The sequence below is a fragment of the Channa argus genome, chromosome 3 (assembly GCF_033026475.1).
Source record: "Channa argus isolate prfri chromosome 3, Channa argus male v1.0, whole genome shotgun sequence".
Classification (NCBI taxonomy): Eukaryota; Metazoa; Chordata; class Actinopteri; order Anabantiformes; family Channidae; genus Channa; species Channa argus.
In genome coordinates, this window is record NC_090199.1 from 16,514,371 (window position 1) to 16,537,373 (window position 23,003).

The following is a 23,003-nucleotide window of genomic DNA, read 5'->3' on the forward strand; positions in this document are numbered from 1 at the left end:
CCGACACAACTCTGAGGGTTATGCATGACGTGTCCAAGTGGTAGTTCACAGGTAAAGTTTTTTCAGAGTTAATTGGATGGACACTTTTACTAAATGGACAAACAGACAGTAGAGATTCTTATGAATCTTAGGCACAAAATCAGTCAAATATTTGGGTGAGGTGTACATGTTACTGACAGCATGTGTAGTGGGGTAGATGAAGGCAGATACCATTAACTCAAGACTTATCAGGTACAGTGTGAGTTTGATTGCAACACGACTGGCAGAAAGATTACACCAGTGTCAGGTTAAGACTAATCAAGGTTTGGAAGGTGTGTTCTTATCTTGTGTATGAGACGGAAGTGTTCCTGAGTCCTGCACATCACTTGTCCTGCTGCCCTTCACGGACTCCAGCCCTTTCCCTCCCACTCTACCTGCTTGGAGGCAGCACTTTTAAAGCCAAAGCTCAGGTGAGCTAAAGGCACAAGAAGGATGGATTCGCTACGACTGCCACAGGTAAAGACAAGCATGGTTTCTATCAGCCTGCATGCTTTTTTACTCCTGTTGCCTGAACATTAGCCTCAAACATAACTAAAAAAACAAACTTGTATTATTATTAAAATTTACATATTACTAATAACTAGATAATACATTACATATACACTTATTGTACTACAATTATTGTTCTATTATGATCAAAATATATGCTTTTATTAGAATGACAATATGAGTTAAGAATTCTTGCATAAATACTTTGACAGGTAAAAGTTTGTAAGCAATAAAGCATATTAGTCTGCCTAGAGTGTAAACTACAACATAGGATAAAAAATTTAAAGAATGATACAGACAATGTATAAATACAACAATATTACATTGTTTGATAAAAGAACATGCTAAAGTTTGGGAAATGACCAGCTCTGGACCACTGAAACTCAGTGGGTGAAAGATAAAATTCTGTTCAGTGACTGATTAGACAGTCACATAGTAGATTATATATGTAAATGATCTAAGCAAAGTCATGTAATAAGAAAATAAATAAGTAATTTGTTAAAGCATTAAACATAATTTTTAAATCAATTCAGCTGGTATCTTTCCTTTTTTATCTTACTGTCATGGGAATGGAATTTTACTGCAGCTACAACACGTGACAATGAGATCAATACCCCTGGCGTGTGAGGGGAAACTGTGTGTGTCTATAAGAATTTTATTTGTATTTGTATTTGTAATTGTAATTGAACAGACAACAAAGAAAACTGCCTTACAGATTTCTATAAAACTCAACTGCTGACTGATTCAACTGCAGGGATTTATGACGCATTTATCAAAATGACAAACTATTATTTGAAAAAAGAAACAGCATCATGACATTGTTTCCAACACAATACCCCTTGAAATGATCATCTGTGAGCTTTGAATATAGACATTAGAGTAGAAAACTTCTTACACAATGACTACATACAGTACTATTTTGTATTTACCTTTTTAAATTTGTTTTCTTTTTTTTTTTCAGCCAATGGCTCATGAAAACAAGTGCAATGGCAACCTGAATGAGAACCATGAAAATAAAGGAAATAAAGGCAAAGGTATTTTTCTTAGAGTATGAAATTCACCAGAATGCTAAAGATGAAGTTAGACAGCAGTAAAATTCTGTACAGTATAGAGCTGCAAAGGCAAAAATGTATTCATGCTTTTTTTTGTGTCTAAGAGGTTGAAGCGAGCCCTGTACATTTCACAGTGGCCTTAATCGAGGACAACCAAGAGGACGAAGACCCATGGGACCTGCCAGAACTGAAGGATACAGGGGTCCCATGGTCAGGTAAAGATGATGTCCTTGTGATGTCCCAAAGTACGATTATTTGTAATTTATTGTCTTACCCTTGTTTTTTGTGTGTGTCCTGATTAGATATACACCCGTAAGTAATAGTTTCTGTGTACTGTATATTGTAGTTTATCATATCAGGGACAGATATCCAAAGTTGCATAGCTGTATCTGCATATACTGTACATCACATATACATTATGCTTATCCATGTAGGTATTTATTGATACCAAGATACATTTTCTGGGGGTTAGTGTGAACGCCACTTTAAATAAGCTTTGATTCTGCCCTGTAAAAAGTGAAACTGGGAAAGACATCATTGCCTCAAAAGGAAGACCAATAAATCAAAGCTTTGTTGTTGATATGATTGTTTAGATGGCATATAGGTAATAAATAATAATGGGATTTTATCCAGATAGTAGCCACAGAGTAACTGAGTCAGACAGAAGACAATATATGAATGCCAAGTCGGGAGTCTTATGTCAAGTCAGTATCTTGACGATACATGTCTGTGCAGTTTACTGCCAGGATATTTGGAGCATACAGCAGGAATGTGTCTGCCTTGAAAAAAGTAAAATCAATCTTTAAAACACACGACAGTTAATAATAATAATAATAAATTTGTTTTCATTCTGTGTTTAATCCCATTAATTTATTGTGTTGGTCTCAGCTCTGGATAGCCGAGGGAAGGTGCTGACAGTGCTGGTGTCAGTGGGGAAGTCAGTGCTGTTGCTGGGTTTACTCTACTTGTTCATCTGCTCCCTCGACATCCTCAGCTCAGCTTTCCAGCTTGTTGGAGGTAAACACACTAATGCTTGTCTGACTTTTATCACAATGATTTACAGTACCATCTTTCACTCTCCATAGCACACTGTGCTATACAGGATAAACTAAAAGCACATGGTTATGTTGTCACATTATTCAGGAAAAGCAGCAGGGGACATCTTTCAGGACAACTCAGTTCTGTCCAACCCTCTGGCTGGTCTGGTCATTGGTGTACTGGTCACTCTGTTGGTCCAGAGCTCCTCCACTTCTTCCTCCATAGTTGTCAGCATGGTCTCCTCTGGATGTGAGTACACACACAAACACAAACACACACACAGATAAATGTACACACACACGAGAACATACAAAATGATACTGGAGGTGTGGAGGTATGATAATGAGAAATAGGTGTGTGTTTTGGAAGTGCTTACAGTCCAGCTGGCTGTTCCTATCATCATGGGCACCAACATTGGAACCTCTGTCACCAACACCTTGGTTGCAATGACACAAGCTGGTGACCGTAGCACCTTTCGCAGGTAACCATTTTCTGTTTTATTGAAAGCTTCCTTTTACGGCTGTGAGGTTTTGCTTGATTACTCACACTAGAAATCAATGATGGTGGTGATGACAACGAGGATGATGATAAGGCTAACAATAAAAACAGCAGGTCAATTAACTTTGCATGTATCTATCTGTACGCAGGGCTTTTGCTGGGGCCACAGTGCATGACTTTTTCAACTGGCTGTCTGTGGTGGTGCTGCTTCCTCTGGAGGTCGCCACTGGGTATTTGTACCTGCTCACAAAGCTCATCATTGACTCCTTTAAAATCCAGACTGGAGAGGCCCCAGAACTGTTAAATGTGATCACTGATATCGTCACTGAGTCAATCATACAGGTAAAGTGGCACTCTGATTCTGTTTTCTTTATGTGAACTATCTGTATTGTTCAATTTTGTTAGGATAAAAGATAGCAGATTAAGTCACAGGATAAAGTCCATGTAATGTCCAGGCCTTCTGACTCAGACCTTTGCATTCTCACATACATCCCCTAGGTAAAGTTTAGAAAAGTTCACTGTGACAGTAAATGTGTAAAAGGAGCTAGTGATAGAAGTCATTGAGGGGAAATAAGAGATATTTGTGATTTTTGTCATTTAGCTTTAGGGTAAACTCTGTTAGCCTTAACAAGATCAATGAGCACATCACCAGTCATGATTAAAATGAGCATCTCTGGTAAAATATACAGTAGGTATCTAGGTGACATTAACTATGTGTTAACTGTAACTGTCACGCTCTTTGTTTGTCCTTGAGCCCAGACAGATAGTTTCTATTCTGTTAAAGCAGTTATGATGATACATAAGTCACCTTGTTACTATACAGGCAAGTGTTGAGTTTCCACACCAGCTTCTCCTATTTTACAATGATTGATAGATTGGTTGAAAATCAATACATAATGTCATGGAGCACCCTTAAGATCATGAGAACCTTGCTGTTTTTACTGCCTTAAAGAAATCACCAGTGTATCAATAAGATAAGATAACATTGTGTAATGCAGTTATCTTCTGCATGTGCTTTCTCTTCCCTTCCCTCACTTAGTTAGATGAGTCTGTCATCAGTGGGATTGCAACTGGAGACCCAGATGCCAGGAATAGGAGTCTTATCAAGAAATGGTGCCAAACCTTCACCAACACTGTAGGTTCAAAATATTTAAGATACACAACAAATATTCTAAAAGACCCAGATGAAATATTTTTTGTCCATCTGCCTCTGTGTGTCAGACCTTAATGAATGTTACAGTTCCTGGTCCAGAGAACTGCACCTCTCCGTCTCTCTGCTGGGTGGTCGGCAACTACATTTTCACGCTGAAGAACATTTCTGAAACATACAATATTCACAAATGTAAGACCACAGCTTTCAGATTTTTTTTTATTGCTTGCTGAATTAACTTGACAAACTAATTTAAACTAAAAGATCAATTTAACTGTGCTTTTACAAGCCCTAAAATTACTCACCCGAAAAAACTGTGGTGAAAATATTGCCATTAGTGACACATAATTGCAGCAAATAAAAAAGTGATAATACATATAAGCCCATGTTTTTCAGGTTGTGTTGAAGATTTCTGGACAAAAATAATAAATTATTTCCGGGCATCACCTGCTTATCCATGTTCTGCCATTTTTCCTGTGTCCTCAGGCAAACACCTCTTTGTGGATGTAAATCTGCCTGACCTGGCAGTGGGCCTGATCCTGCTGGCTCTCTCTCTGCTGGTGCTCTGCTCTTGCTTGGTCCTTATCGTTAAGTTGCTCAACTCTATGCTGAAGGGACAAGTGGCTGCAGTCATCAAGAATATCCTTAACACCGGTGAGCAGCACTACACATTGCATATTGAAGTACAATAAAATAGGTACAATTGACTTTTAGATGATTGACATGTTTTGTGTATGTTTGTACTTGTCTCTTTGTGTGCAGATTTCCCATTTCCATTTGGGTGGGTCACTGGTTACATTGCCATTTTAGTTGGAGCTGGAATGACTTTCATTGTGCAGAGCAGCTCGGTTTTCACCACTGCTATCACTCCACTTGTTGGTGAGGTCACTTATCCACCCTACCATTCAACCATGTCATCAATATCCTTAATGTTTTTTTTTTTTTATTTTATCAAAAAATAAAATAATCTATTTCATTGGAATTCCTACAAATAGCTGATGTGGTTCTGCTTTTCTTTAGTTTCTGTATCTTGCTCTCTTGTGACAATGTAGTAGACATTTAGACTAAAAAACAGCTCTTTGATAAAAACAATGCAGGGGACTCCAGATGAAGTATGATCCACAAAACCATACAGTAATTAATACATATTTTTCAACTTTGGAAAACAGGTTTATGTTTCCCTTGCAACAGTCATATGATAAATATATATTGATAAAATGCATTGAGTCCTTTCACTGTTGCCCTGCTCAGACTCTTTTCTTTTATGCCGGCCTAAAGTTGATCTACATTTAGCCTTACAAAGTAAAACAGTCCCAAGTGCACAGCCCCATGGTATAAACATTATCTCATGAAATGGTTTACATTCTATAGAATCTAGTCAAAGAATACACACACTTGTTCCAAGTTGTGACAAACATGATAAAGAAAAAAGAGCACAGAAAAGAGAAAAGAAGGCAATGTGTGTGTGTGTATATGTGGGAGAGAAAGAGAGAGAAAATACATAGTTTACAAGCGTTTCTTCTTTTGTTATAGGTATTGGTGTCATCAGCATAGAGAGAGCATATCCATTGTGTCTGGGCTCAAATATTGGCACAACCACCACAGCCATCCTGGCAGCCATGGCCAGTCCTGGAGACACACTGGCCAATGCTTTGCAGGTGAGTAATTCATAAAAAAACATGAATGGCCATACTAATTTTGAATAAATTGTTTATTAATTATTTTGAACTATCATGGATAGCAGATCAATGCAGAGAGGAAGGTATTTTTTTATTTTTTGTATTTATATAGATGTATTTCTTGCATATATATATATATATATAAATATTAACTTTTAGGACAAATTTAGCTTTTATTATTTAATAAATTATTTAAAAATAATAAAATATTAAATAATAACGACATATGTTCCAATCCAAAGTAAAAAACTTTAAGCATATTTTTATTTGTGAAATCCCATATGGTATTTACTTAGTTTGGTAGAAATGGGTGATTAATTTTTTGTATTTAGTTTTCTAGGTTCCCTGAAGGAATAGTTGGATGCAAAAATTTGCTAATGCTTAGAGATAATGGGCTGATGATGAAAGAACATTTTTACCTGCTAAATGTGCATTAGGATTAGGGTTAAGTTTGCATCCCCGTTGATAAATTAACTACTCTGTCTTGCCATTTCAAAATAACTGCATACAAACTTTTGCACCCAACTGTAACTAAGTAATTTGGGATTAATTATAGGGAAAAGAAAGTTTCTTCATAAAGAAGTAAATGTTTTTATCTATTGGAAGTGTTTGGACTCGTGAACATACATTGTACAAGTATTCTTGTTCAGATGGCTTATAAAGCATTGAACTACAAACTGGAATACAATTTTATAAAAATGTAATTAAATGAAAATAAATTAAATACCATCTTTGTATAACTTGAAAACGACCTTTTACCCAATATTTTCATTGAAAATTGTTATTATGTTTTCCACGATAGTGTACACAGTCTGTATGTATGCTGTATGAGCAGGAAAATACAGAAACTTCATACCTAAGGTTTGATTGTTGTTGCTCCAGATTGCCCTTGTGCACTTCCTGTTCAACATCTCTGGCATCATTCTGTGGTATCCAATCCCTTTCACCCGCATTCCCATCCGGCTGGCTAAAAATCTTGGCAACATCACTGCCACCTATCGCTGGTTTGCTGCCGTCTACATCATCTGTTGCTTCTTCTTTTTACCACTCTTCATCTTTGGCCTGTCGCTGGCTGGTTGGCAGGTACTAGTAGGTGTAGGTGTACCTCTGGTTGTCTTGTTTATCATCATCGGGGTGATCAATGTCCTCCAGAAACAAAAACCTGGATGTTTGCCTGTAGTACTGCGATCCTGGGATTTCCTTCCTCTCTGGGCCCACTCTCTAGCCCCCTGGGACAAAGTGGTTGGTGTGATCACAGCTACATGCTGTTGCTGCTGCAAATGCTGCCAAGTTACTGCTGAAGACCAAGAACACAGAGAGAACAAATCTGTGGAAAATAACAACAAACCACAAACAGAAGTATATGATAACCCTGCAATGATTGCAGAAAAAGACGTAGAAAATGGGATAAAGATAGAGCTACAGATTCTGAAAATGACCCAGCTATAAGATTTTTTTGTGCCCATGATGCAAAGAAGCCAGTGGTCAAGGCACCAGAACCCACTCAGGCAAAAACTAGTTTCCATAATATTTATTGTTTTATTTATTAAAGGTAAATTAGTGTAAGATCAGAAATTAGTGAGATGTCTAAGTTTTAGACAGTGAAAAAAGAAACACACGGATGAAAGTGTTGACCTTTCTGATGTATGGTGTTGGTCAATCTCAATAGTTTATTTTTGACTTTCCATATACTGTCTAAAGGTGGGTTTCCAACCTGCTGTTTTATGTTTATTTTTTAAGTTGTGCACTAACAACAGAGTTAAAATCATCTCAATTTTAAAATGTTTTTACCGTGGCTTGAAGTCATTATGTAAATGTTACGTAATGTAAATGTTCACTAAAGGGATGGAAATTAGCAGCAGAAAACACTGATCATATATATATATATATATATATATATATATATATATATATATATATATATAAATCTCATTTTTTTATTGGTCTTTTCTTAAATTTTTTGTGTTGTTTTGAAAGTGGATAGAAATTAGAAATGAACATTTACCTATTATATTTCAAAAAAATGTTTGGATGCAAATCTACGTTATAATGGATAAAAGTTTGCCAAATGACTTTTACATTTATTCATTGGGCAGATGCTTTAATTCAAAGCGTCTTAAAAGTGAGGTACAAACAAGCAAAAAAAATTACAAAAGCACAGTGCTGAGAAAGAAAATGTCTTATTACATCTGCACTTGGAGGATGTTGCTACCCTGGAGCTTTCAGTATGGTGTAAAAGGACCAAGCTGATGTGAACATTAATATTACAAAAAGGTTTTTGTAATAATTGACATTAAATCTGTAATAGGATGAAAAAATTTTGCACTCAATCTTCAATTGTATGTTTTATTTTAGGTTGTAATGATAAAGATAAGTGAAATTATGAAATACATCTTACGTGTATTAGTAAATTTAATAAATAAACTCAGTACAGAGGCTGAAAAAAGCATTCAGTGAAAAAGCAGAACAATGCAAAGTAAAGTGACTGTATTTGGTCATGTGTGTAACCTCACATATGTGAGGTTATAGTATACCTTATGCCGTTAATGACAGTATAATGACCTCATGCAGTAGTTTAAATACTCATGAAAACATCTACACAAAACCTACCTAGTTGAAACAGTCTCTACTTGTTTCCATGTTTTTGTTTATATATTTTGTATTATCGAGTTTCATGTTTTGTATATTAAAAAAAACTTTTTACTGTGTATATAGACACATTAAGATCATCAACACATCGTTTTAAGATGTAACATTTATTTTATAATTGACATAATTGAATTATATTCAAAGAATATGTAGTTTGACAATAAATAAATGTTTAATATTTAATACTCACTTGTACATTCTTTTCCTGTAATACTGATATGAAATTGTAAAAGATAATAAAATATTAGAAATTAAACATAAAGGATCCCTTCATTTACACACCGGGCAGAAACCTCTGTGATCATATTTCTAAACTGTTCCTTCATTTGCCAAACATCAGGCTGACTTTTTAATAGAGGCAAGATAAGCATTTGTCCCTGTCAGTGTTATCTGAGGTTTTTTGCATGCATGTTGGGAATGAACAGTTATGACATACAGATGAAACAGAGTTTATAGTGTAGAGTTCAGACTGTTCAGAGTAGCAAATGTCCTCTGTCTGAAATATATAATAAACCTTATCAACATAATTATTGGTATTAATATTTAAACATTTTGTAATGGCTATCACTGGTTCTAGTTTATAACTGATCTATTGCATTTATGTGTTTAAAGTGTCTGGGACAACACTACCAGAGTCCAGAAAATGTCCACTGTTGTGTTGATCATTGTAGTGTGACTGTCAATGAGACAAGTGCAAAGATGGATTGTCAATATTGAGGTCGCACAACTCTGCAATCACGAGACACTTTTCACATGGCTGACTCACTCACTCTCTCACTCACTAGTGAAACATATAGACATACACACATACGTTTTTGAGGATCATATTTGAGTTATTGTGTCTCAACCTCTGCATGTGATGCACAGAGTTGGCTTTCTCTGATTTGTTAGAAGAGCAAGCCTCATTTAAAAACACATACAAGTATCTGTAGAATATCTAATGATCTGGAGTCAAGATTGTTACACCAGGTATTTTGATTTGGTAATACAGTATATTAAAATGAGCCAGTGCCAAAGACTCCTGCTGTCAGGAGGGGATGATCCCTCCTGCTATCTCTGGTAATCTCTCTGTTAATGACAAAACAGCACTACAGCGCTGCCTTCACATGCTTCACAAGAGCTCAACATGTGGTACAAGGTGATGAAGCAACTGTGTCAGCCCGAGTCATAGTGATTAAGCAGAGGTTAACACACTGCTAATCTTATCTGCAATAATGAATGTCCGTAATAAAATGTTAAATACAATAAACAGTATAAAGTGCTGACCATCCATTCATTTTCATATGCCGTTGCCAATGGATTATGATAAATACGTGCATATAAAGCTTTTATTCAAAGTGCTTTACCATGTTGCTTCTCATTCATCCATTTTCACACACACTCTTGCATCGATCATGGCAGCTGCCGGGCAAGGTGCTCACCTTACCTATGGGGGGCACCTTGGTGTTTAGTGTCTTGCCCAGGGACACTTCGACACATAGCCAGGAGGGACCGGGAGTCAAACCACTGTTGCTGACTTGTTGTTATGTGTTTCAGTTAAATACTGGTATAAATCCTGAGTCCTGGATTGAAATTTGTGAAATGGACCAACACTGTCATCTAGTGAGAAATGTGATAACAACAAAGGGTCGGGGCCACAGCTAAACACTGGAGGAAAGAGGCTGTTCCTGATGGTGGTGCCATGGTGAATATAAAGATAATCTAACACAATACATAACATACTTGGAATCTTGATTTCATGGTAACTGTCGATCACATGACAGCTTGTATAGGGTTCCAATGAATTGACAGAGATTCATCAGCACACAGATAGCCAAATTATTCAGATGAATATTTAGACTACGTTTTTCTCCAGTCCAGTTCTGCAGCCCAAATGCAGCCCACAAACAGCAGACTGTCTGATCCTACCTGCACTTTTGGGCATCTCTGTCCAAAACACAGAACATTGTGGTTGGTGCCAAGCATTGGATGGTATCTTGAGTAATTGGAGGAATTTTTAGCATTTCCAGAATTTAGTTTTGCTTTTTGAACTTTTTCTAGCCCACAGTGTTTTTGTTTTGAAAGTGAAAAAAGTACTTTTTTCAAGTAAAAACAGCATATACACAGAAATAGTTGGCAGTACGATGGTTAACATAGTGAAAAATTTACCAGCTAAAGAGATAGATATTTGTAGGTAGAAATCAAACTGAGAGCAAGAACTGGGGACTTAAAATTAAAAGATGGACAATAAATGGGATTGATTATTACTCAAAGTTCCATTCTTTACAGCAAGGTTTACCATCAGAACATAATAAAGACAATGCAAAAATTTGACAGAACAAAATAATTTATTTTCAAACCCAGAGGCAATTGGTTTAAGTGGTTTACAGTCATTACAGATAACTGATATGCATTTGACACACAATGACACACAATACAAAACAACTACTATCAAAAAGACTACTACTATAACTACACTGTCTCTAAAAACTCATAACTACATTTTCTACTAACTAGAAAGACTACTTCTAAATGGACTAAAGCACAATATAAAAGCACTAACACAATAACATATAATACACTTGCATTTGTAGCGCCATTCATTGTATTATACTATAAACACAATGAATATTTTAAACTTGGGCCTCTACATACTTCACAACCTTGTGTTCCCATGTGCCTGGAAAAGCCTTTTGCATATACGACCATAAAGGCTGGTCACTTGTACAAAAATTGTGCAAAAAAAAAAGTAAAAAGGGTCAAACCAGTTTTTTGGATGATTTTCTGCTCCTTGTTCGGATTAAGGGTTGTTTTTGCATTGTTCTCTTATAAAAATTAAGAGTTTAAAAGTCTTTAACTTAGAATGGAACGGGTCCATAGTAAGCATTGTATGCAGCAACGATGCCTGCAGTGTCAGCCATCTCATCGCAGGCGACATTCACCTCACACACCTCTCTCAGGCTGTGTGGCAAAGGAAAAATCAAGGTTAGATGGACCTAGACATGAATATTTACATTCATTTCTAAAAAGAATCACCAGAAGAAGTGCAGCAGAAGTCCATCCAAATATTAGCTACAATGTATGTTGTTGCTAAGTGAGTCAGTCTTATTCATTTAGAGTAAATGACTGTACCTTTCCAGCTGCAAAGGGGTGAGGTCTCCTGCTGGGGCAGCTCTCCTGCTCCTCAGAAGGGCAACGGCCAAATCTCTCTTCACAAGCACTTGAGGCGCTGAAAAGACACACATACACACACACATACTCAGATTTTCCTCTGAATGTAATTATCTTGTTCTACAGTCCTATGTAAACTTATGCTAACTTAAAACTGCAGGAAGTTCTCTTTAGAAACCATGATATTGAATACCTTCAGTGCTGGCTGATTCTGATGAGGATGATGAAGATGATGAAGAGGCTGTGGAGTCAGATGTTGAGGAGTCAGACTCAGTTGACTCAGAGGAAGAAGATTCAGAGGACTCAGAGGACTCAGAGGACTCAGAGGACTCAGAGGACTCAGAGGACTCAGAGGATTCAGAGGACTCGGAGGATGAGGCTGTATTAGATTCAGAGGTGGAGAAAGTGTCAGGTGCAGCTTCAGCAGTTGTGTCTGCATCAGGGTCAGTGACAACCTCTGGTTCAGGACCTGATGAGAATGAGACAAAATAACACTTGCTATAGTTTTTGAATAACAGACGGTAATATTGACAATTACAGCTTTGACGATATAAGTTTGTCCTTACTTATCATGGAGCAGCACACTGAGAGGAGAGCGCAGATGGAGAGGAGAGTCAGAGTCTTCATGGTGCAGTGTAGTTGTTGGTAGTTGCTTTCTTGGTCACTTGCTTTTCGTTGCTTTCTATGATGATTTGCTCTTTCTCTTGCCCCAGATTCAAGGTCAATATATACTGAAGTCCACCTCCTGTGTCATGCAAGACCCACACAATGAAAGAACTCTCTGATTGGCTGAGGAATCAAATGTCAACGTTTCCACTTCCACTTGGCATGAAAGCTCCTTTAAACACCCACGCAGCATCTGGCACTGAGTCCAAAAACTCATTCACCTGCACATAAACTTTAAACATTTCTGGCATTCAACTATATATACAGTGCACTGTGCTGTGTGTAAATGTCTGTGTGTGCACAGAAATCAGGAAAAAGAGGGTAATTTGATGACAGTGAGATTAACTCTGCAGGGCATCTACACACATGCACAAAAATCATTTATCTTTAAATGTAAAGAATCTTCATGATCATTAGCTCTATTTCCAATTAAATTCTTATTTGGTGGCTTAAACTGTTTATTTCTCAAGGGATTTGGGTAAACTGAACACTATTTTTGTTTTCTCCAATGAAAATATCATAATTCTCTTTTTTAAACGTGTCTTGTTTGCCAATCATATACACCCCCCTTCAAATTCCAGTCTATCCTCAAACTCCATCACTAGAGTATAAATAATGCAACAAATCCCAGAAAGTCCAAACCACTGGTGTTACTGAATTCTATAAAATACCCTCAACCCTCAGATTTTAAGCAGGGAGACCCACTGCAGGGTTGCCTCTTTATAATCAAGGTTGCAAATTCCGCCATTACTGTTGTGTTGCTCTGCTTCTTGTCCCAGATGTGATCCCCCACCCCCACAAACCCCAAACTACAGCCTGAGTCCACCACAAGCTACTAATCGAGCGACACAGAACAGCAGTGAGTCTCATTATGCGACAGGGCTTAATTAGAGCCTTGCAGAGTCTCACCAGAACCGCAGTCAGTCACTATTTACAGATCCATCCCACTCCAGGTCCTCGCCAGGTCCATGGCTTACCAACAGCAACAAGTGGCCCAATACACAATGCCAATGTATTCAAGCATATATACAGCTAAACATAGGAAACCCCCCTGTTGGACCCGCAGCGTTATGCATGAGGTTTGGAGCCAGATGTTTCTTTAAGCAATATGGTTCTAGTGTGGTTTCAGCTGTGGTCTTTTCATATAATTGGTATTTTGGAGTTCACAGCTTTGAGCTAAACTATATTGCAACCTAGATACTATTTAGATAACCAAACATTCATGCATACATTTATATATCTCAGAAGGCTCCCAAACAGTTTCATCTGTCATGTAGTGAGGAATTCAGAGCTGCTACAGAATGAACTTGATGTCCTACGAGTTTCACGGTCAACTGTTATTCCTAGTGTCAAAGATTTGTCTTGGAGCGTGTGCTGTATAATTTCAATGTCTGGTCCAGTGTCCATTTTTGCGTTGTTGTATGTGGGCAAAACAGTCGAAGAAAACAATGGCCACAATACCTCTACAGGGATTGTCAGTGTCTAGGGCGTTTCTGTTTTGGATCAATTTTTTATTTTTGTTGCATTTTGGAAGTGAAATCCAACCCTAATCCAGACAGTGAGTAAGGCTCATTTTGTGCACACTTGCATTTACACATTCTCTTACCTATTGTATAGTTTGTTTTTATGATTAATTTTGTTCACTTAGGTGTGTGCTCGGGAATGGGAGGATAATACCTGTTTTCATCTTTTCTAACTGCACTTCTTTTACAGAAATTTAGGGACATCTACAGTACAGGAATCTACTCAATGACCCATTACATCAGCAAGTGACTGTGAGCCTTGACTCTGAGAATGAATCTGAAACACTAATAAAAAAACCTCCAACAAGCATCAAACCCCAACACGACCAACAGATCCAGCACATTAGGCTTCAACCACAATGGCTTTAACATTCCACAGAACACAGACACAACAAAGAGCCTGTGTGGAAATGTGGATTTTTAAGATTACTGTTCATTGTATCTTTAATTCTCTTGGTGTTGCCATCGTCTGGAAATACTGCACCTATCGGGCTTAAAATGAATCTTTACAGGTGTGTGTTCTGCATGTAAATCATTACCTCAGTGTGCATGTGGAAGCTAACCACTTACAGTAGTCAGTCATTTGTGTTGTTCTCACCTTCCTGTTTTTTAAATTTTAACATGTAATGCCTTCAGTAATATAGGCCCATTGTAACTACATTTAAATTAAACTATGAATGTCTGGGAGAGAATGCAGTAATTAAATATTTTCCTATAGGGAATCTTGTGAGCCCGTTGTTGCAACTAACTGAAAATATACGTATTAGGTGAAATTAAGTGAAAATATCTTTTGACACTATTCGTATCTAATGGAAGAAAGATGTACTGTGCTGTATGCTGCTTTGTGCTTAGCAGAGTGATGACAGGCAGCCAAAAATTTACTTTTCACTGTCACCAATCATTTAGAGGTGGTTTTGTCAGCTTCAGATTTCACTCACAGAAAGTGTCTGACTGGGAGCATAAAGAAGCTTTTTTACTTGCAATCTAATGAAATACTATGAAAATACTATGAACATGTGCTACACAGTATTTTTATTTTCTGTTAAATGTATGAGAGTGAACTTATAGAGGGACAAACAGCAATTTAAAAAATGTTTGATGTTTTTTAAAGCTTGGAAATAACACTTGAAGAGAGACTAGACTGGATGTACTCAGACCAGAGTAAGATTTATGAAATTTCCTCTGTGGAACTGTAAGAGCCAAGTTGATGCTCAGTTTAGACTGATGGGACTGTGAGATCCTCTGTGGACTTATTGTGTTTTGGAGAAGTTCTGTGTTTAGCTTGAGTGGGAGCTTCAGCAACCACTTCACATGTCACATGTCATGAGAAAAGGCACCAAGGCTTATTTTCTCACCACCAACATCACCACTTAGCACTCGTATATTTAACACCTACAGACTGTAATATGGGAATGTAGCTGCTAAAATGAAACTGGTCGTGAAAACTGTTATAGTGACCGCAAAGAGATAAACCTTTACTTTGAAGATTCCTTGTCTGTGTGTTATCGCAAACTGCGATAACAATTCACAGTTTATGTGTAAGGGAGTGAATCAAAGGAAACACACGGGGACACTTTTGCCTTTTTCCCAGATGTTTATCAACCTCTGCATCCAGAGCTAAACCAGTCAGATTTCCTTGTAAGTCTGAAAATGTAACCTTTTCAAAACTTTCTAAAAAACCCTATATATTGTTTATCTAACATTTGCTCAAAACACACAGATAAACATAGAAAGTTAACTATAAATTGTGAACCAAGTAAAGCCATTAGACATCAGATCAAGTCACAGAAGGGCATTGATTTTATTTTACAGGAAGTAAAGGGTGAAATAGCCTTGATTGTGTATTAACCATTTTTAAATCTTAATCATTACAACTAGCATCTGACTGTTTGGCTTAAGTACAGAAATGGCTGCATTAATATTTGAAATCAGATATAAGAGCGGCGGATATTATTTATTAAAGGGTCACAAAACTTATAATTTGCTCTTCGATCTTGTAAAACTGAAACACACGTTTTTAGTTGTCTGTCACCTTTCGACCTCAGTGGTGCTTTATATAACGCTGCCTTGTCTGTCGCCTGTCCCTGTGTTGCAGTCGTAAACAAACTCAGATGGCAGGCAACGCATACTGTATATTTCCATCTGGTCTCTGAGAAACATCCACCTGCCAGACTTTCCCTATTCCGCCGGATGTATCCGCTTGGCAATTCAACACCACTAATTATACTGATCCCAGTCTGGGACTTCAAATTCCCTTTTCTCCTGAGAGAATATTTTTGGGACAAGCCCAGACTTTTTCACTCTTGATGTCTAGAGTCCATCTGTTGTTCTTTTATAGAGCTTTTATTGCCTGTTTGCTAAATACTCACATTGTTTAGCCGGATATGTCCTCTTGTCAAATGTTGTTAAGGAAACTTTGAATTAGATTCCCTACTTTCAACCGTGTTAGTGTTTCCATGATAGTTTGTCGCGTTCCAATTCTATTTTTCACTTTATTACATACTTTTCAATACAGAATGAATCATATAAAAATGTATAGCTTTTCTGCCACTAGCCCTTAATTGCCTGTGTCTGAATCTTCCAAACCAAGTCTCTCTGTCAGTCTCTCTGAGGTCGGTGTGTTGTGGTTTTGTCGAAAACCTTATTGTACAAACTAACAAATTCCTCTAGATCTCAGCGAGGTGTGGCAGCTGACCTGTGGCGGCTGACCAGGATGCAGACGAGCTTACACTGGCGTAATAAGGGAAAACATAACATACACGGGTAAATAAGTAAAGACACATGATGAGACATGTAAATGTATTCTTTGCATAGTGTCCTTAGTGCTGGAAAAAAGTACACTACAGGGAAAAAAACCCACAAATGGCCACACTATTTTCAAAGAAATCACTTAAAACTCCTCTTTCACATTTATTTTTTAATGTAACAATTATTAACACATTCACACTGCTATACCGATCCTAAAGTTCTGTTTTGGCTTTAGCTCCAGCCTGCTTCACCTCCTGAGAAATGTAAAAAGATGAGTGAAAGTGAAAGACAGAATACAAGAAACTGTGTACAAACAGATGCAGTTGCTGTTGTTTAACAGATATATATAGTTTCACTCAATGGAAAGCTCATATTAATAAACCCTATGGATGGATGGATATTTGAACATTTCTGCTTTAATGTATTCTGTCTCTTGTTTTTTTAAAGATATTTTAATTACCCAGTTGTATATACAGTATAACCAAAACTTTTGTAGAGTTGATTTAGTCTTCATTTAAGTGCATTATTCATATTCATATCACAGATGCTAGTACTAGTCCATAAATAAGTAGAGAAGAGAACTGATGACCGAAAACTTGGGTCATGTACACTAAGTAGCATCATCCTTGCTAAAGCAGACACTAACACATACTGGTACCAAAGACCCAGGATATGCCATTGTTTCATTCCCTGTTTCTACCTCTAATTATGTAATGGTCTAATGTGATGGTCTGGTTTCAGCTCGGTGAGCAACTGGAGAGTTGACCAATCGGCAGTTCATCTCTCTAAGTAGTGTGGGAAAAGTCACAAAGGTATAAAGACATATCCCCTTCAAATGTCAGATTTGTAGTCACAGTTATTTATGTTTTCTGTGAAGAAAAAGAACTTCACCTAATTAGTTACTGTATGTGTTTCATAGTATGTTGCTGTTACAGTGTTTACACATACTGTGTTTTATAGCAATGGAAAAAAAGTGTTTTTGTTTTACTGTACTGGTGTGTCCAGGTTTTGCTGCCTGTTCCTGTTTCCATTTTATTGAATAGATGTTTGTTTTATTTCCTTAATCATGCTGCTTTGTGTATCACAAAACTTAGCTGCTCTTTTTGTTTTAAACTATTTAGACGTCAAGACAGATTTTTGGAGAAATCATAATGGCTGCTCACCTTCAGTTCTCCTCTTAGGAAAGACTGGCAAAACTCCTGTACTCGGTCAGTAGAAATCTCTCCCTCAGGAAGCAGCCACTTCCTGTCAGAGTCACCATCATAGATGCCAACTCGTGGGAGGTTCTTAGACTTGAGGCCGAAGTAGTCGAGTGATCGAGAGTTGGACTTTTCTGCTCCATTAATTAGCACAAACAGCAACTGAAACACAGAGTGGGTTTAATTTGTACAGCTTAATTTATTTCATTATGTGTGAAGGGACTGTTAGTACTAGTTTGTAAGACACAGGTTCTGTTAGAAGATCTCTAAACACAGTGACAACACGCAAACAAACATGTTTCAAAGATGTTGTGTTGACCATTAGGACGCAGTGTTCTAATGATCAATACAAGTAATGATCTGAGGACGTAGCTCATTTGAGAGATACAGTACATCCGTGTGACGAAGTCCAACCTGGGAAATGCACAAATGAATTTGAAACAGTTGTTTAGTTGGTGAATTGTGTTGGTGCTTGTCCTCACCTTGCCTGTAAACTCAGGTGCCAGAGCTCTCAATCGCTCCTTGAGCTCAGTATATTCTTTACTCCCTCTGTTGGCAAAGAGCAGGAGGTGTGACTTCACCTCTGATTTGAACAAGCCCACTGCCGTCTGAGAAGAGAGGAAACAACATGTAAAAACAGAGTGTGCTGAGATTGGACAGGAATTATTCTCACCGGCCACTTATGATCTGCTTTTTCAGAGGGCTTTTCAAGAAGAAATGAGAAATGGGCAATTCTGAAATTACAACTATAAAGTCGACAACAAACAGCCACACCATTATTATTATCTGGTGGTTTTAAGAAAAAGGATAAAAACATATATTTTTTATAATATCCGTTTTTTATAAAAATATAATGAACTAATAAATGCTGATCATTATTACTGTAGGTTAACCACATGTCAGCATATTAAGTACTGTACAAGTGTTGCCAATACAAAATACATTGTTTTCTTTGTGGACTTTTGAAATTTTGGGTAAAATGTAAAGAATCAGCTTAGCACTTTTACTTGAGTAAAGTAATTGAAGTTGTATTTGTAAGTCCTATTGATAGGCCAATACTCACATTCGTACTTGATTATTTACTTCTACCAACTCTGCATCACATTTTGCTGTGTATGGGCTGTATAGCTGCAGAGTGCTCAGAGTGGCCTTGCTGACACCTGTACTCCATGACATTATTAAACCACCAGTGCTAATGTTAATGTAAGTCTCTTTTTTCTCTCTGTACTTAAACTTGTGTTCTTACTCTTGTGTGACTTGTTCTTCTTGTATATGCAAGAATGAGTCATAAATGCTGAAATTGTTTTACTTTTAGGGACAGCGGAGTGGTTGGTGTGTATTTGTTTTCAGTGTATGAGAGGGGAAAATATTTTAAAGGGTGATAGATTATACATAAAAATAAAGTTGAAGCAGAGTAATGATTCCATAGAAACACTTTTATGATGAAGGGATGAAAACATGCATTGGACCTACCACTTGATTGTATTCTGTGATGTACCGGACCTCATTGATGAGGATAAAATTTACAATGCCATCAGTTTCTAACTTTTTGGCATCAGCTACAACAAGATTCTCCTGGTGGTTATCTGCCTGGATCACATGAAACACATCATCATCATCATCATCACACTCATGAAACTGTGACTCCCTCACATTTATTACATTTATTGATTGATGCCTAATGAAAATTGTGGTGTAGAATACCTTTCTGAAGACGGTGATGGTGCCTGACGAGAGGCTGTAGTCAGCCCACACCTCTTTCACAGTGCAGATGGCTACAGGGACTGAGTTCACTCGCTTTGCAGCTGCAGTGAGTTCGCTATAGCCACGACTGTCCTCTCCCTGAAACACAAAAGTGAAAGAAAAAAGTTAAACTATATCACATCTGATCTTAGAACTTATATGACTGCTTTGGTAATGCAAATGCCATTTCTGCTATTTAGCATTGCACTGTTGTACAAAGTGCTTTAAGTATACTGTACTTAGAATTTGAGGAAGTGAGGAAGCATTTACCTGAAAAACATACATTTTGAGTGTTTTTACAATATGGTGTTAGTACTTAAAAGATCAGAAAAAATCTTGCACCACTGTTCCACCTTATTGTGATGTATTCATTAACCATTTATAAGTATCTTACAATAACTTTAATTACAATAAATTGATTCTTTACTCCACAATGGAGGTAAAAACATAAACAGAGGAACTGTACACAGATGAAACCACAGATTGTCTTGTCATATTTTTTGAAATTGACAACAAAATAATTTTTTTTTGTGCCGGTGGCAGAAAGAAAGGTGGTGAAACTAAGTCATATCACACCGAGAGGAGAGATGAGGTTGACTCAAAGGAGGGTGAATCATGTCTATTTCTGAAACAGTGTTGCATGAGCTCTGGCAATCCATTCTATCATTCTGCAGCCTGTAATATGAGTTCAATCCCAGTGACTCACTGTACCAACATTTTGGGCTGTTTTTGCCTTCAGCACCACGGTTCAACTGTTTGCTATCCTCATGTGCTTTGCTCTCTGTGCATGAACTTTCTCCCTGCCTTTGCACTTGTTTACAAGGAAGTCAATCAAGCCAATCCCACAAGTCTTCAGATATGTATGTACTTTCTGTCAAGTGGCCTACCATATTCCCCCGCACACAGAGTTTGGCCAAAAGGCTTGACTCTGTGGGACAGTCAGCCACCATCTAGCCTCGCAGAACCGGCAGTGCCAAAGAGTTGGTCACAAGAAATATAACTTATGACAGCAGCATCACCAAAACCAGGGTGCAAACAGACCCTGTATCTTTTTCAGCATCTCAGTCTCACAGACTCACTCTTAGCTAATTTTTCTGACCATGTCTTGTTTGCTGCACAAATATTAACACAATCAACCGGGCCATGAAACGTGTCCTGCAAGCTCGTTTAAAAGATGTCTAAACTGTGTTTGAGACCATGGTTGAAATTTCATCCCTCTATTTAAATTTTTTTTGTCTGACCTCCAGGAATCCAATGACCACCACGTCTGCAGAGTTGATGAAGGCCTCAGCAGCTTTGGTGTCATTCAGTGTAGGAAGAGCACTGTCTGAAAAAAAGACACAAGACATATAAAAGTCCCAGTTAGTGTCTTCAGCCATGCATGCAGCTTCATGAGGCTGTAATTTAATTAGTTAATTGATTACATCATAATGTTGATATTCTGACTTTTAACCCCTTATTTTGTGTGCTGACATTTACATATTTTCAATAGCTGAACTGTAAGCTGCTGGTGGTGCAGGAGGAGAAGCCAGAGGGTCTACAAAGTCAGCACGGTATAGTGCAAAATACTGAAAAGAACATTTACATAAAAACTGTCTGATCTAAATACATTTATCCCACTCAGTAAGAATCATTCTAAGGATAATGAAGGCCTTGGCATTTCACCCTGCAGTTGTTTGAATATTTCTGTTTTGACCAATGATCTGCATTCAGAGAATCACCAAAATTATTGGGATTATTCATCTGGGATCATGAATGTCTGTGCAAAATTTGCATGGCAATGAATTTTAAAGTTAAAGTTTGGGACACAACAGTGGACTGACCATCGGAAATATGGGCAGACACTGTCGTTTATAGATCCACCAACCTGCTAAAACCTGTACTCTATATAATCAGATTGATCAGATTTGAAGCAAATTGAAAGCAGAAAGGACAATATTAGATTAAAACTGAGATGTCAAAACATACTTACATACTTAAAATCAGTTTACCTTTGTCCGTAGCGATGACAGAAGACACCAAGAAGGCAAAAAACAGAGTGATCGGCATGTTTCGATTGTTTCTACTGAAAAAGAAGAAGGTGATTGAAAGGAAAGATTAGAAGACTTTATAGTTTTTTGATTCTGTCTGTTTGATTCTGTAATGTCACCTCAGCTTTTTCTTGACCAGTCGCCACATGGCAGCCAACTGTAGCTGCTGCAACGTCCCTTGGATGTGATTGGAGGTTTCATGGGAACCAGGCAGGTGCTCTTGATAAGTTGGAGTGCTGGGACATTGGACTACGTGTCACAGACGGAGAGGAAACAGGTGTAAATATGTGACTTTCTGGACTGGTGGTGAGGTTACAAAGATCTTTAACAGTGTTATTCCAGTTGACCATTTTATGAAACAACACACTACTTTCATTGTGTTTTGACATGTCTCAATAGTTGCATCACTTTAATATCTTTAATATAATGTCCTGTGTCAATGTTGAAATGGCAGCTTGGTTAATACTAGTGGTTTACCTTCAGGCAGCCTCCAAATAGACATTGATGAGACATGTGTGATCAGAGAGGAAGAAAAGATTAACTGGCCTGCGTTTAGGTACATCCACTACATGAAGGACACAGCTTCAACTTACTCATCATCATGCACAAACCTAGTGAATTACATTCTCCTTTACAGCTGGAAAATTATGTTTAGAGTTTGCTATTTGAAGGAATATTGAAATCTGTATATTTATTTTATTCACAATTGGTATTACAAGAGAAAAGAAAAATAGGTTACAGTTTTTTACATACATACTTACAGTATATTGCTTGTTTGATGGCAAGTTGGTTTTTAAAGAATGAGTATTAAGTAACATGACATTTCCGAAATACCTAATAAAACTACTATTAATATTTTATAAAATAATTGTGAAAAATTGTGAGTCAAAGGGGAAAAACACTTAGAAAACCAGTTAGAGATGGGAGACCACAAACAGGAGCTACCACAGCCGTGCTGTGCTATATGTTGTGTATGTGAAGCACTTTGGTCAACAGGATGTTGTTTTAAAAGTGATAAATAAATACATTTGATTTGATGCTGAAACTTTGATTTAATGTGTTGATCTCATATTGATAAAAACAAAAACCCTCTGAAATGCTCTTTATCCTCAAAAGTACAGAATATACTAGGCTAAAATGAAAGAGAATGAAATATGGGAAATTTGATGTATCGCTGTGATTTTCAGTGTGGTTCCCACTAAAATGGAATCGGCTGAAAGTTGCAGGCAAGTTACAGTTTAGCAGACCACAGAGACAAAATATAAAAAAAAAAACAGTAAGAAAAAAAAAGCAGCTCTTGAGGAAAGAGCCATTTTTGTATGAACCCTTCTCTTTCTCTTTTGCATCAAT

At 37.3% G+C, this 23,003-nt stretch overlaps 3 protein-coding genes across 4 annotated transcripts; 1 reads left to right on the forward strand and 2 right to left on the reverse strand.

Annotated features, from left to right (window-relative positions):
- Positions 1 to 99: 99 nt before the first annotated feature.
- Positions 100 to 7,837, forward strand: LOC137124393 (sodium-dependent phosphate transport protein 2B-like). Its single transcript, XM_067499290.1, has 13 exons — positions 100 to 495; positions 1,490 to 1,562; positions 1,685 to 1,795; positions 2,469 to 2,597; positions 2,724 to 2,867; positions 2,988 to 3,099; positions 3,266 to 3,458; positions 4,156 to 4,251; positions 4,338 to 4,458; positions 4,753 to 4,920; positions 5,029 to 5,145; positions 5,800 to 5,924; positions 6,828 to 7,837. The coding sequence occupies exons 1-13, from the start codon at positions 472 to 474 to the stop codon at positions 7,392 to 7,394; spliced, it is 1,980 nt and encodes a 659-aa protein (XP_067355391.1). The 5' UTR covers positions 100 to 471; the 3' UTR covers positions 7,395 to 7,837.
- A 3,065-nt stretch (positions 7,838 to 10,902) lies between these two features.
- bglapl (bone gamma-carboxyglutamate (gla) protein, like) lies at positions 10,903 to 12,466 on the reverse strand. The gene is made up of 4 exons (XM_067499294.1): positions 12,311 to 12,466; positions 11,938 to 12,213; positions 11,706 to 11,802; positions 10,903 to 11,534 (listed from the first exon to the last, which is right to left on the reverse strand). The coding sequence occupies exons 1-4, from the start codon at positions 12,369 to 12,371 to the stop codon at positions 11,432 to 11,434; spliced, it is 537 nt and encodes a 178-aa protein (XP_067355395.1). The 5' UTR covers positions 12,372 to 12,466; the 3' UTR covers positions 10,903 to 11,431.
- A 4,369-nt stretch (positions 12,467 to 16,835) lies between these two features.
- LOC137124394 (endoplasmic reticulum resident protein 27) lies at positions 16,836 to 21,836 on the reverse strand. Of its 2 annotated transcripts, XM_067499291.1 has the most exons (8): positions 21,773 to 21,836; positions 21,615 to 21,688; positions 20,865 to 20,950; positions 19,585 to 19,722; positions 19,354 to 19,470; positions 18,363 to 18,488; positions 17,845 to 18,042; positions 16,836 to 16,935 (listed from the first exon to the last, which is right to left on the reverse strand). In XM_067499291.1, the coding sequence occupies exons 1-8, from the start codon at positions 21,799 to 21,801 to the stop codon at positions 16,894 to 16,896; spliced, it is 810 nt and encodes a 269-aa protein (XP_067355392.1). In that variant the 5' UTR covers positions 21,802 to 21,836; the 3' UTR covers positions 16,836 to 16,893. The 2 variants fall into 2 exon arrangements, with proteins under 2 accessions (XP_067355392.1, XP_067355393.1); XM_067499292.1 differs by lacking the exon at positions 21,773 to 21,836 and having other exon boundaries at positions 21,600 to 21,766.
- Between the last annotated feature and the right edge of the window lie 1,167 nt (positions 21,837 to 23,003).

Coding starts and splice junctions, on each gene's coding strand:
- bglapl (XM_067499294.1), bottom strand. CDS start 12,371: ATGAAGACTCTGACTCTCCTCTCCATCTGCGCTCTCCTCTCAGTGTGC. Junction 12,214..12,310: donor AGTGTGCTGCTCCATGATAA/GTAAGGACAAAC, acceptor CATTCTCATCAG/GTCCTGAACCAGAGGTTGTC. Junction 11,535..11,705: donor ACCCCTTTGCAGCTGGAAAG/GTACAGTCATTT, acceptor TTTGCCACACAG/CCTGAGAGAGGTGTGTGAGG.
- LOC137124394 (XM_067499291.1), bottom strand. CDS start 21,801: ATGTGGCGACTGGTCAAGAAAAAGCTGAG. Junction 19,723..20,864: donor TGGTCATTGGATTCCTGGAG/GTCAGACAAAAA, acceptor TTTGTGTTTCAG/GGAGAGGACAGTCGTGGCTA. Junction 18,043..18,362: donor CACCTGAGTTTACAGGCAAG/GTGAGGACAAGC, acceptor TCTGTGTTTCAG/TTGCTGTTTGTGCTAATTAA.
- LOC137124393 (XM_067499290.1), top strand. CDS start 472: ATGGATTCGCTACGACTGCCACAG. Junction 2,868..2,987: donor CAGCATGGTCTCCTCTGGAT/GTGAGTACACAC, acceptor GTGTTTTGGAAG/TGCTTACAGTCCAGCTGGCT. Junction 4,252..4,337: donor GCCAAACCTTCACCAACACT/GTAGGTTCAAAA, acceptor TCTGTGTGTCAG/ACCTTAATGAATGTTACAGT.